We start from the raw sequence: 13,450 nt of genomic DNA, 5'->3' as shown, positions 1-13,450 counted from the left end.
TCACAGTACATACAATGAAACTCCTGGGCTTAGTTGGACCGGAAGGAGCCTGACTTAAAGGGAGAAGAAGCGCCCTCCACTGTCGACAGGACTCTGCCATACTGCAGATTGCCACCAAGCTCTGATTTTGCAGTGTACCTACAGATCGGTGTACCTACAGATGTGTGAAAAACTTGATCGGATTACGGATGACGGTGTGAGGGTGTGATGGTAAGTTGTTAACCTCTTCGGCGTCCGGCCAGATGCGACCCAATCGGACGGCAGTTCCGACCTCAAAAAGAGATTAAGCCATGTGGTAACGAACCTGGGAGCCCGACGACCAGGTTCTTTGCGCAAGGGGCCCCTCTGAGTTGGCCTCTCTTCAAGCAGCAGACGAATCAAGCGTGGCCAACGAAGGTGATACCGTGATCCTGCTGACATCCTGTCTTGGAGGCCACAACAACAGTGGTCTGTCGGCGAGTGTGGGACCAAAGCGAAAAAGAGTCCATTCTATCAAATGCATTGTTGTTGGTGGTGGTCTGTAAGGCGGAGTTGCCAAGACTCTTGTGTGCACAATGGGATGGATTGCTGCAGCTAACAACCTAGTCCGGTGCTGGATGTTGATTAATGCCAAGAGTCAAACTCGCCCCAAAGACTCTTGTTCGAAAATTGCCAGGGGAGCTTTGCCCCGCACACCGTTCTTTTGGACAATGTTTTTCCATCATTCCTATGGCAGTCTTGCGAGAAAAAGAACTCACCGATCCAGTCGTTGTTCAGGACAGACTCTCCTTGAGAGTATCATCGGAAGCGGACGCCATCCGCCGGCCCCACCGCGACCGAGACCGAGGACCCATGTCATGTTCTCCGGGAGTCTGTCTGACCATGCCTAACCTTATCTAGCACCCATGTTGCCGCCAGTGTTCTGCCAGCACGTTTGGCGGCTGTCATCTTAAGTTTTGAGGCAGCCCTCGCCTACCCTTGCTGCCATCACCTTATTCTTTGGCATCCTGACCACCTTTGATCGAGGTCATTGGGTCAATATTTACGCTTCCCACGTGCCCAGCCCTTGGGACCTGCTCATTGTCTCTTGCTCACTCCAGGGGCAATTTGGGATTATCTCCCGCTTTTCCCACATTTGAGGGTCCGTTTCTGAGGCTATGCTGGACTTCAACCCGGCTTCTCTCCGCAACGCACAGGCAGCCGGGCGAATCATTCTCTTCCCGCCGCCTTGTGGGCTTTGAAAATGGCCATATTTGCCCACCTCGCCGTATTATGGTATCCATTTCACCTGAAATTTTTAAACTGTCAACGGACGCTCCGTCAGTATTGACATTCTCGGGAATGGAGAACATAGCAATCCCATAGTTCTTGGTATTCCCATCAAACACTCACTTGGCGCTTCCAATTGAGCTTATCCCCGATGGTTCTTCTAGGCTCGTCTTCTGTAACATGGCCAGACATTCCATATTAGACAAAGGGGTTGACTTCTTCCTTTCCACTCCGGGCTCCCTCCTTTCCAAATACCCCACAATCTCTATATGCAGACCCAAGGATATTTGAGACCGTCGCCTGCATATGGCTAAGGGTCAAGACTTCGGCCGACTTTGTTGACAATGGACCCAAACGAGGACTGGCCGGACCCTCCGATGAGCTTCGTTCACACGATATCGCTTAGAGAATGGGGCCATCCACTTAGGCTCATGGGCTACCTCTGTCGAATGTGCGGACCAGCGGCCTCCATGCTTTAGCCACATAAACAGCCTTGCTTGGAAGACCAAGTGAGGAGTTTTGAGAGGGAAAGGGCTCATTTTGGCTCGGGGGTTCCCCACGTTTGTTCGCCGCTAGAGAACAAAATCTCCTAGCTTGACGCGAGCGAATACTGACACCACGAAGTTTGGCAGAAAAAGTCGGATGGTGTCAGCCTTCGTTACCAGTCAACACCCAGCGCCCGTCTTGCGAGGACCTTCCGCACTGGACCTGTGATTGTCTGGCTAAAGATTTCAGGCCAACTTCTCAAGCAAGTACACTACCTCCCCACAGAACACATTTTCGAACTCATATGGCCATCCTGGCGTACTTGGTAATCTATTCAGTCTGGAAACTGCCTTATGTAGCGCGACCTTGATAATACAGGTGAGGGGCGAACTTCACTCATCCCTTATTGAACCCTGCCGCCAAGCTTTCTGCGATACCACCGCCATGGAGACCGAGGTCTTGGCAAATCTCAATCCATTGATTTTCACCTGGCGGCGAGCGCTCACTGCAGGACTGCCACCGACCTTTTCTCAATGCTGTCGTTGTCGGTCACCTTTTGGACTCTTTTCGAGGTCTGCCAATTACGTCGGCAACATGAAATCTGGCGGAAATTGGACCCAAACTTACTTGGGGAGTCTTTTCTCTTTCGTGTCATTTCTTTCCCAAGAAGTTCTGCGAATGCGATCATGACCCGCAACCCACTAACTCGAAGTCGGTCTTTAATGACTAGACCGAAGGCACCGACTCGAGCAATACTGGGTATAACAGATCGGAGAGCCGAAGTACTCGCCAACCAGAAGCCGATCCAAAGAACGGAAATGTTCGCCGTGATACTGACGGTACCGTTGCATCGTGAGTCAGTACACATGACAAACATGTTTAATTTATCCTCAGGACTTCTCGGTCGAGGTGCCCCTAGGATGCCCGTGATTCATTGCCTGGGATTCCCCTTCCAATTGGATCTTCCTCCGATCTAAACTCTATCGCTTGCCACTCTGGCGTTCGAGTGTGACCGGATCATCTGCCGCCCCCAGGTCGGGCAACCTAAATGAGTAAGGGCGAGCAGGGTGAGCTACGCATCTTTGCAGGATAAGTTTTCTCGCCACGGTGATTCCGTTCACTAATACCTAATCATACCACGTTGTATGATAACCTACTAATTTGAGAACTAGCTGGAGAAACACTAAAAAAATATCTCTAAATACTGATATCATGAGACTGCTTTACTCAATTTCCACGTTATCTCGCTGCGCAATGCTTCCAGCGGACAAGAATCATACATCTATTCTGCTCTTCTGTTTCTCATTTACCTAACGTGCCCTTTGTTTGCCATTAAATGAACATAAGCTGAGACTGGCTTCGCTTTCCCCTAAATCCCTGAGGCTAAGTCTCGAAATATAATTGTAGCTCCTTTGGAACTTTGATACTGTGTTATGTCTCGAGCCAATTTCACGTTGAACGATCGGAATATACACACCATCGGGCTCTTTTCAGAACCGAGTCAGTTCTCGTTTTTTCACCATGGAAATTGACAGATGAACCGAAATAATTATCACAAGTACTTCTCTTCATACACAGTAAACCGATCACTCCATGATATCCATGATCTGTCTCATCCGTTCCTTGATCGTGACGATCTCCTGTTCCAGGCGGCGTCTCAACTCGGGGTTCTCCTCGCTTTCTGTCGCGATATTCTCATTCCTGATCAGGTCAAAAACCGACGTAATCGCGGCCAACCCAGCACGGACGATAGCTTGTAGCTCGATCTGTACGTTATCCGCTAAAAGCCTCATTCTGCTCTTGAACTCAATCATGTGGTTCTCAAACAGATCCACGCGACCAACAGCATTGCGGATAATCCTTTTACGTCTCCCATCACTTCCTCCTCCTACATTCAGTGCAATTAACAACATACTCTAATATCTGGCCTGTATGATCTCAACTTACCATATTCCGCGTTGCACAGCCTGTAAGGGTCTTCCATCGCTTGACCAAGTATGGACGTCCGAATGCCGGTAAGTGCGTCAATACGTAGCGAGCTATTTCGAAGGTGAGTTTGAGACCTTCCTCAGAAGATTGAGCTGCTTACTTCAAGTCAGCGCCGATTTCGTCGGTAAGATCCTCTACTTGGGACTCCATGATATTCTTGTGGCAGATCAAAGTTTCCTGGAGGAGATCGGTGACTACAGGAAAAAGCTCAAGCTCATTTTCTGACCAGCATTAGCGGAGTGATCCCAGTAAGTGATTGAAAGCTACTCACCAAGAAAATCCAGTGCCCAGTCCATCTGGCTCTGGATTAGACGACCGCCCTGCTCCAATTTAGCCGAGCAAAAAGTGCACACCGAGTTCCACTGAGGCGTCACATCCTCGGCCATGGTGCAAATCAACTCCTGATTCCAATCATGCCACCCGGCAATCCTGGTACGATGGTTCCCGAAATTACGACAGAACGCTGAATAGGTTCCTTCACAAATTTCTGAGTAAAATGTCACCAGGCATCACTTGCAAAGTTAAATCTTACCAGGCGCCCACTGAGATCCAGTTAGCTAGGCACATGTGGAAAGAAATTGAGCGACCTACTGGATGCCATTCCAAGGCGGCATTCGCCGCTGCAGTCATCCATGTATTGTTGCGACGATCTTAAACATTTGGAGTCAGACATATTGATGGTCTGAGGAGCAGGTAGACCACATACTATCATAGACTCGCATCCTGAACTCATCTTTGATCGACGTCCCAACGAGGCTAAGATCTGAGTTCCTTCTCGTCAACTCCTAATTACCGACTATCAGTCTAAAAATCCAAAGGCAAAAAGAAGTTTCTTGAGGATTCTCTGACCCTCTTCAGCCGAGACTCAATCAAATTCAGCGTGTCTCGAATATGGAGCTTTTGTTCAGCAACGGCGCTTCCTGCACCAGACTCAACCCACAATGCAGCTTCTCCAAGTATAGCTGGAATGTCGTTCTCGATATGTCTCTTGGCAATACTCAACTGACTATCCGCAATAATGCCGAGGCAGTGCTTTCGCAGAGCAAGGATACCGCTTAGCTGCAGTGATGGGAGGGCCACGTCTCTCGGCTTATGTCGTTCATCCCAGTATAGGATGTTGCTAACGCAAAACACAGCCAGGCTTCCGCCTCTAATCTTTTCTTTGTAAGTCGTTTGGAGTTGGCTGTCAACAATAGTGTTGCGGGTCTTGATCAGATACTCTTTCAGCCTATTGTGAAGGTCGGCATGTCAGCTTACACTGAGGCCAAGTTTCTGTACTTATTCAACAAGGTTGACGGCCGCATAACTTACTCGAATAAGTTCTTCTTCAAAACTGCACTGTTTAGGCGATGCGAGTTAGCGATAGATGCAAAAGCCTCTGTGCAGACGAGTCTCACTTAGTTCGCCTATGTTCGCTGTGGAGTTGAATCGATTCTCTTTGCTCCTCGTCTGTCAGTTCCGTCGTCTCCAACTCGTCAATTTCCGCTAAGCTAAGATTGATATCTTCAATCTTTGCCTGAGTGGTGGAGACTGCATCGCTCAGTTGCTGGATACGATTTGCATGTCGGCCGTGCCAATCCTTCATGGCTTCTTCAACTCGAATGTCCTGTGGCTCCGCCGTCAGCAAACCGCTTAGACATTATAACAAGGTGGGAAATTGGAGATTCTAAAACGTTCTCACATCGGACTTTGTGCAGACGATTCCAACTTTAGATAACCCTGCCTTCTGCGCAAGTTCAAAGACACTTTGCACACCGACATCTGTAGTCGCGCGTCCAATGTTGCATATGGCAAAAATCTCATCACATTCGACCAAATATCTTTCGGTGATAAGTCTCCGTGCCGAGTTGGAGTCCCGCAATCCTAAAATTCATATATTAGGGTCACTTGGGCCGTATCAAGGGATGCTTCACCTTACCAGGAAGATCGACGAGGATTAGACCCTTACTCAGAATATGTGAGGACAAGAAGACCCTGATCCCTGTTAGAAGACTTCACTCTCCGACCTCTGGAATGAGGCAAAACTTACTTGATTTTACGGACGAAAGGCCAAACAGCTGGCGTTCGTGTATCTACCGACTCGGACGTCAGATACATCAGGAAAGCAGCGCAACTATCCCGCGAAGGCTTTTCATGTCTTCCTTCAAGCGGTAGGTCCATTCTTCGCAGCCAAGAACGAAAGGTTCTTAGGATAGTGGCTTCCTCCTCATTGATAAGGAAGTCTTCGCTCGCCAGCTGACCGCGAAACATGGACCGAAAAGTGTCTCGAGCGACGTTGGCCAGCTCTTCAAAATCGACAACTGTTGCCGCTCCATCATTTCTCCTTAATTCTCCCCCGTTCAGGTGAAACATTCGATAGGATTGAAGCAGTTGTTTTAATTGCTCCATGAGATCATCCTGACTGAACAATTCCACATCAATAGCAAAATCATCCCCGTCCTTATGGTGATACTCGGTAACAACGCAGGTGCATGCGGCCCCGCTATTGCTCTAGCATACGTTAACCGATGGCTGCGACTCTACGCACGGTCTTCTTTAACCTACTGTTCTAGCGAGATTCTTTTGATCCAGAAGGGAGTTCAAGACGCTACTTTTACCTGTGCTCGTAAGAGAAGGCCCCTTCGATCACAGTACTAGACGCTTACCAACGCCGGAATCTCCAACAAACCCAACTGTCCGCGTCGAAGGTCCTTCGAATTGGGACAGATCCAGTGCTTTGCCATGTAGCCGTCTGATTGTTGAATCGGGGTTGGTGTGAAGAGGGTTTTCTTCGAGAACATTTGCCAACTGGGTCATCAATGCCTTGGCGTCCTTGATGGCGCTTTGGACCGCTGGGTCGTAGAAGCGACTCTCTGGCAGCTCCTCGTCCTTGACTTCATGATACACCAGCGGTCCTTCAGAACGCCCCCGCGATCGACGAGGGGGGCGCGGGCTCAAGGAGATTTGCCTGAAGGCAGGCGTAGGATTGCTGGGTTGAGGACTCTGTCGCCCAACATCGTCGAACAGATTCGACAATGCGGCTCTAATCTCAGACAGCCCCCTCTCTACTGGCGTACGATCGAGGCGTTCGATAATTAGCCGATCCAGACGATCAGTAATGTTTCCAATCTCGAAGGAATCCCGAGCTGGATGTTGTTCCCCAGGGAGACTATCAGCAGCCCTATAGGGGAGTGGAGAGTGTGGAGCTGATGCCAGTGGAGAGGTTGATACTGAGGCAACCCCTGGGCGAGTATAGGTTGTTGGGGCACGAGGAATCGACGCTCCAGATAATAGAGGCTCGGCCCCTGCCTCAGTCTCAATTGAAGGGATAGGCTCATCAGGAGACACTCGGCTCGGCAATATTAGGTCCGGAAATAACGTGTCACTTCTGACGATAGATGGAGATCGACTCGACTCAGGAGTGAAAGCTGGGGCAGACGATCCCCGAGACGTCGTCGATGCTGCTACTGACTGGTGCCTGTTTGGAAATGAAGCCGGCGGAGAACCTGAGATCATTGATTCCTGAGGAAATGATGCGGTCCGAGGCGGGGGTTCAGAAGCCGCAGCCCTTGGGGGATCGGCCGTGGCCGAGGAGGATTGCTAATGGTGATATTCCAACGTTAACTGAGTGGGCTTCCTGGCGGAAAGGATTGATACTGGGGTTTTGAGGAGAAGAACTCACGACTCTTGACATCCTTTGGAAGTCGGCGGCGACACAAAAGAACCACGAAAAGCTGTAAATTCGGGCGCTTTAGTCGGGTGAGGGTGCTGCCCGCCTCTTCAAATAAGTTGGTGCTCCGTTCCTCCCAAGCCGTCTCATTCAGGCTAGCCCGAAAGACATAGCCTCATTGCGGTTGAATATCCTATTACAGAGACTGATTCCGTTGGAGATATCTATTCTGGTAAAGCAAAATCACCCTCGCGGTGAGGGGATCATGCAGGCGAGGGCGGCGCAGACCTGTCCTGTTGGTTTCAGCTGCATACCCCGGGTCGTCGACCGAACCAACATGGATGGGTCAAGCGGGCGAAATAAGCGCCAACAGATTCTTTGGACCATGATATGTGTGACACTGAGTCAGTCACTTGCAGAATTCTGATTCTTGGGTTGGATTCGGGCTTATTAGCACCCCAACGAGTCGAGAAAGCCGAATTAGACTTGTAGTCGCCAGGGCTGTTGGCTTTTGTTTTAAGACGCGACCAGAAGGTCATCAGCGCTTAACAACAACTAAGTTTCTGAGACTTCCCCCGTGTACACAAGGCCATCAAGTTGCACGTACAGCCTTGTATGACCATGAACGGAAGAATGCTAGATTCGTTGTTCAGCTCATATTTCTATGATGAAGAAACCCCTGCACGGCATTGTGGAAGGACAAATACCCATATTTCAGGTAAGTGCAGTGCTATGTAGTCTATGTTCTCCTTCCGAACTTAACAGCCCCTCGTCTCCAAGATCTGAATTGAAGCATGTCTCATAGATCGATAAACGTCTCTGTGACGCGCGACTTTCCTACGTTCCCTGTTCACTTTGTCAAATCCATGGTTCGAACAACTAATCGTGAAAATCGATCCGTAACAGTAGACGTTGGAAAACATCGTATTGGCAAACACAATCATGTATCAATACCGTTTCTAACATTATCCTTTCAACTATTGAAAACAGGCGGTCACCTGGCTATGAAGGCTCATCTCTAGCTTTGCTAATAACATACTTCAAAGAGGCATCAGAGCCGGTGTTCATAGACTCAACATGTGGCATCTGTGTCCCAAATCCAGCAAGCGCAACATATTTGCCTAACGAGTTGACGCAACATTGGGACTCTAAGGGTTCTCAAACGACCTAACTTGTTTTTCCTTTCGAAAGCTAATGCACATTAAGTGGTCAACCAGCGAAACCTGAGAGGCTTGTATTTAGTGTATCAAGGAGTTCGGATCACTGTTCAGAGGATGCGTTGTACCGTTCAACTGAGCTTCAACATCTCTAATTGAAGACGCTCCCAATAGCCAGCGGGCTTCATTGAGATTCAAGTACCAAGTGACACGGAAGTAAGCGTTGGCAACATGGTCTTCTTTCTTTCGAGTTCATCACCTCCAAAATGTGTATGACGTTCTTTCGCGGCTCTGAGATTTTCTTCAGTGAAGACTTGATGTTTCAAGAACCGGTTAGTCTAGTTTCGACGCACGAGGCTCTGAACTTGCTCATTCGATTCTCATCAAATTTCGCAGTGAGCAGATGCATCCTGAATTACGACATATGGTTAGCAGGTAATGTTAGAAGTACTTGACGCAGCGACTCTCTCCTATATCACACTTGCCAACTAACACCTTCAATTCCTTAGAGAGACTCATGCAAATCGGGGTTTGTTGGTTACAGGCACTTTGCAGCCGAATGTCTTGATGATTGACTCACTACCCCATAGTCCTTAGCAAGGACGTCGACGCTTCGGGAGTTGAGACCATTGAACACCATATGATTCCAGTACTATGTCTTTGTCTATCGATCTGAATCTCAACCTAGTTTAAACATACAAATGGACCAGCAACCGTGGTGCTGTCAGCCATGAGCTCTTTGGCAGAACTTCACCTCTGACAACTTTCTCGGCATGACTATGTGCTTGACAAATCTAGCCTACTATCAACTTCTTACGTCTACTTATATTTCCCTGGTTCTAGGAAATCCAGATGGGGGTGCCGCTTTAAGTAAGAGAACATATGCTCCAACGTTCCTGCGTCATTTCTCACAATCAGTAGATCTAGGCTAACTCCACCTACAAGACTGCACATCACTTACAAAGCTTGAACTACATTATCTCGAAGTCAGAAAGAGAATATCAAACCGTAGTTACCATTGGATATACCAAATAATGGTCCAAATGCTTACATCAAACATGATTGTATCGATGGCAATTCCTTTTGGGGAGACCATCACTTCAAGTAAGGTAACTAACTACACCTACCTCGCTGGATAGTAGATCAACTCAGGTTTTCACGTAAAAATGTGAGGACCTCAGTAAGGTAGTCAAGGCTACCTCACAAGTAGAGACTAGAAGTACTGCAATCTGCGACACCTGGGTTATGTTTCAATAGCATTTTACTCACAACCCAGGAACCAGATCGATTGGACAAACAAAGCCGTCCGTACATATTCTATCAATTAATTAAGAACAAAAGATCACCAGGACACAAAGCCCCCAGTAGGTCCATCTCTCAACCACAGACACCATCCTCTATCCAGCATACAACCTACGCAGTCTCACCTCTATGACTGAGCTTTCAAACACAGCGCAACAGACTCAACCCGCTATTACGCGACCGCCCTGATGTCAACGCTAGATGTGCACATTCAAACCCCAATCAACGTGATCGTAGGTGCTCTCTTACCTCGTCCGTGGTCCCACCTGAAGACTTACTCCTCTCCGGTGGTCTTCCCAAACTACTTTGCCTAACATACGAGGCAGTAAATAAACCCTCCTTCACGGACCCGGCGCTAAGAGAGGGGAAAAGGGGAAGAGGCGGGGAGTGTCTTGCGAAAACGGCTTTGCTCACCCCAAGGACTCGGCAATCGGATTTGGTTCTCCCAAGCTTCGATCTTGGCAGATGGAGAGCGATTCAGCTGAGAATGACGGGGTTGAGCTTAGAACTGAAGAATAAGTTCCATCAACGACAAACGGCATCAAAAATAACGCTCCAGAACCACAAGTTCCTCGATCGATCCGGTTTTCATACCAGGTTCCAGACCATTCCAAGTTTTTCTCCCCGGGGCTATGGAAGACGGCGGACGGAGTTGTCAATGAAAATCGTTCCTCAGCTCCGCGTGCGTGGCTCCCATGGGGGGTTTTGTGAAGATGGTGCGGCGATATCTACGTGCCTGACGATCTCTACTCCCACGAGACAGAGCCGCGGAGGGCTTGGTGGAACACGCGACCAAGTAACCAATGGAACCAATCACCATCGAACAACACAACCTCCGACAGAAATTACTATGGTCCATTTTTCCGAGCCCCCAGCAACGCCAACGAGAGATCGAAAAGCCTCTTGGGGGTTGGTTTGGCAGCTCGGGAACGCACACAAGCTGAAACCGCCACTTGCGTAGTTGGCGTCGAAAAAGGCGCTGACAATTGTGGGGGTTTGGGGAATACTTGATGAGAAATAGATTAGCCGAGGTGGGACGACGTCAAGGAAACAACGCGTAGTAGTCGCTTGCGTTTAACAGATCGAGATTGTGGGAGAAATTGACGCATATTCAACCCGGGGTTCTCCACAGACGCGTCGGCCATGTCGTTGATGATGAGCACTCGACACAGCCGGCGTTGACAATGTTGACAACGAACAAAGAAGAGACTGTCACTGCTTTCTGTGGTTTGGCCCAAGTCGAAAACATTCTCAATTGAGGGTATCACTAAACGCGTGTGTCCTGTTTGCCTTCCAAAAGAACCGAATCATACAAATAGCGAACAAGTTCAAGGGTCATTAGTACCCGCAAGAAACCACCTATGGTTCCTATCGAAATCTTGATTCGCGATGAGATCTTATCCGCTCAATCAGCCAAACTAATTAACCCCAAGGGGGGAAGACTCCGGAAGGCACAGCTGGAGCTTGCGTCGCCGGCCGGCCGGGCAGAAAAAAACACCAACGAAAAAAGTAAAATGCGTAAAAGGTCTTCGTCAAATAACTCCACAACAAGGCCGGCGCCGTTTCGGGCTATGCGGATCACCCGGCTTCCGACGCTAGTCGTTTTCCCCGGCGAAGATCCTCATCTCGGGCGGGTCGGCGAGCGAGGAGGAAAAGGAGGAAGGGAAAAAAGTGGAGCGATATCTGTCAGGAAGTTGTCGTTTGGTTCAACCGTTGCCGTAGCTTATCGTCTATGAACCAACATTGAATGAACCGAACCCCCCCCTCCTGCCCGCGTCTGTAAGGTACTTTTGAAGATTCGAGTCTTTTGACGTCCAAGTCCCGCTGTTTCCACTTCGCTATTGCCAAGTTTTCGAACTACTGGCGGTCTGGTAGTTAGTCTTGGAAGACGAGAACGAAAACGAGGGAGTCTTTGATGCAACTGTTGACCTGGGCATTGTGAGTCTGTCCGTCTACACCGAAAGATTGTCTACTTTTCTCAATGTTGAAGGGACGTGTGCTGGAAGCGCATGAATCGTGTAGAGCAGATAGCCGTAACGGTCGAAGCCCGCGCTAATCATGGAGAGGGTGAAAGACAAGCAACGGTGAAGTATCAAAGCAAGGATGATCAAAGAAACAATGGTATTACGCTTGATATACGACAAAATATCCACCCTGAGGGTGCTAGGTTACACTTCTAGCTCTACATTCGGGCCTCTCACAACTCAGCACTCCGGTCCGTTAGCGGTCTATTACGCGCCAGCACCAGATCCACCAGCTCCTTGCCGGGGAAATCGATAATGACGATACCCGTCATCCCGCTATCCCCCCGGTCCGCCGTCGCGGCGAGCCAGTCGCCGGTGCGGTCGTTGATGCCGGCCACCGTCCGGTTCAGGTTTCCCGCCGCGGCCTCGATGGGCAGCACGCCGACGCTGGCGCTCAGGTGCGCGAGGTAGAGCACGCGGTTGGCGTGCGGTTTCGCGGTGGCGGCGCGGCGGAGGGCGTTCTCGACGGCCTCCCACTTCATGTACAGGTGCTCGACGCTGGGGATGATCCAGAGGTCCTCCAGGACCATGTCGGCCGACTCCCAGATGACACCGTACGGGCTTTCAGGGCCCTTTGAGGGGAAGTTTTGCAGCAAAAAGATCTTGCCGCGGAGTGCACCGAGGGTCGGGTAGGGCTTGCGCGGGTTGTGCTTGCGGAAGTGGGATTTGGCGCCGGGGGAGGTGGCGGTGGAGTTGTGCAGGTAGTAGTTGAAGGCGTCCTCAAAGGTCATGCTGTTTGTGCCGAGGGGCCTGCCCTCCTCCTTGAGGCGCATGACGATGGTCTCACTGGGGTGGTCGTCGAGGAAGTCGAAGAGGGTGAGGAGGACTTCCGTGTAGGAGTGGCCCGTGTACATGGAGGCGTGGTAGATCTCTATGGAGTCGTTGACGAGGCGGCCCCGGATGTCGAGGTAGCGCATGCCGGCGTGCAGCTGGGCCGAGAGGTTGTGGTTCTGGCATTGGAAGACCTGATTGGTGAGGTCGTAGGTGAGGGTGTCGTGAGTGCCAGGGATGGAGAGGGAGGTGAGGTTGGCCTCATCCGGGATGGCCTTCATCCATTCGGCGTGGTCGGCCTTGTCGACGTCGAAGGAGTAGTGGGATTCATAGCCGCGGTAGCAGTGGTTCTTGGACTTGACGAAGCAGGGGGCTAGAGAGAGGAGGACGGAGAAGAGCGCTGAGACGAGTAGGAAGAAGGAAAGGACGTAGAGGAGGGGCATGCAGTGGAAACGCATCTTGTGAGGCTACACCGCGGTCTATAAACCGCGGGTGTGTGTGTGAGAGTGTGTGATACAGGGCACGCGTAAGTGAGTGAGTGATACACACACTCGTTTGAAGTGAGTGAGCAAGTGAGCGGGATGGGTGAGGTTGTACTGAGAGGCAGAGACGCGGACGGGGGGGTGTGATCCGAGAGGTCCGCGATGCACGGATGAGGCTCCTCTCTCGGGTGAGACGCGGATGACGGAGCTCCTTGCACCTTGTTTGGCTCGCTCGCGGTGCGGTGCTCTGCAGGTCTCCGGGACGGAGAGGGTAGCCCCGCAAGGCTCGGCAGCAAAGTCTTGTTGGAACCGTTGAAGAAAAGGGGGATATGCCCGAGACTC

General features: G+C 50.3%; 3 protein-coding genes across 3 annotated transcripts; all 3 read right to left on the bottom strand.

The window, feature by feature from the left end:
- Nucleotides 1–3,320: 3,320 nt before the first annotated feature.
- N0V96_006994 (uncharacterized protein) lies at nucleotides 3,321–4,109 on the bottom strand (the record flags this gene model as incomplete). The annotated part of the gene is made up of 4 exons (XM_053192464.1): nucleotides 3,321–3,622; nucleotides 3,682–3,773; nucleotides 3,824–3,917; nucleotides 3,995–4,109. The coding sequence occupies 4 exons, from the start codon at nucleotides 4,107–4,109 to the stop codon at nucleotides 3,321–3,323; spliced, it is 603 nt and encodes a 200-aa protein (XP_053050228.1).
- Nucleotides 4,110–4,527: 418 nt separating this feature from the next.
- On the bottom strand, nucleotides 4,528–5,308 carry N0V96_006993 (uncharacterized protein; the record flags this gene model as incomplete). The annotated part of the gene is made up of 3 exons (XM_065757881.1): nucleotides 4,528–4,951; nucleotides 5,035–5,061; nucleotides 5,121–5,308. The coding sequence occupies 3 exons, from the start codon at nucleotides 5,306–5,308 to the stop codon at nucleotides 4,528–4,530; spliced, it is 639 nt and encodes a 212-aa protein (XP_065613404.1).
- A 6,720-nt stretch (nucleotides 5,309–12,028) lies between these two features.
- On the bottom strand, nucleotides 12,029–13,084 carry N0V96_006992 (uncharacterized protein; the record flags this gene model as incomplete). Its single annotated transcript, XM_053192462.1, has 1 exon — nucleotides 12,029–13,084. One exon carries the CDS (start codon nucleotides 13,082–13,084, stop codon nucleotides 12,029–12,031), a length of 1,056 nt encoding a protein of 351 aa, XP_053050226.1.
- Between the last annotated feature and the right edge of the window lie 366 nt (nucleotides 13,085–13,450).

This window comes from Colletotrichum fioriniae (assembly GCF_027942845.1).
Source record: "Colletotrichum fioriniae strain IMI 355084 chromosome Unknown scaffold_8, whole genome shotgun sequence".
Taxonomy (NCBI): Eukaryota; Fungi; Ascomycota; class Sordariomycetes; order Glomerellales; family Glomerellaceae; genus Colletotrichum; species Colletotrichum fioriniae.
This window is presented reverse-complemented; position numbering and strand designations above follow the sequence as displayed.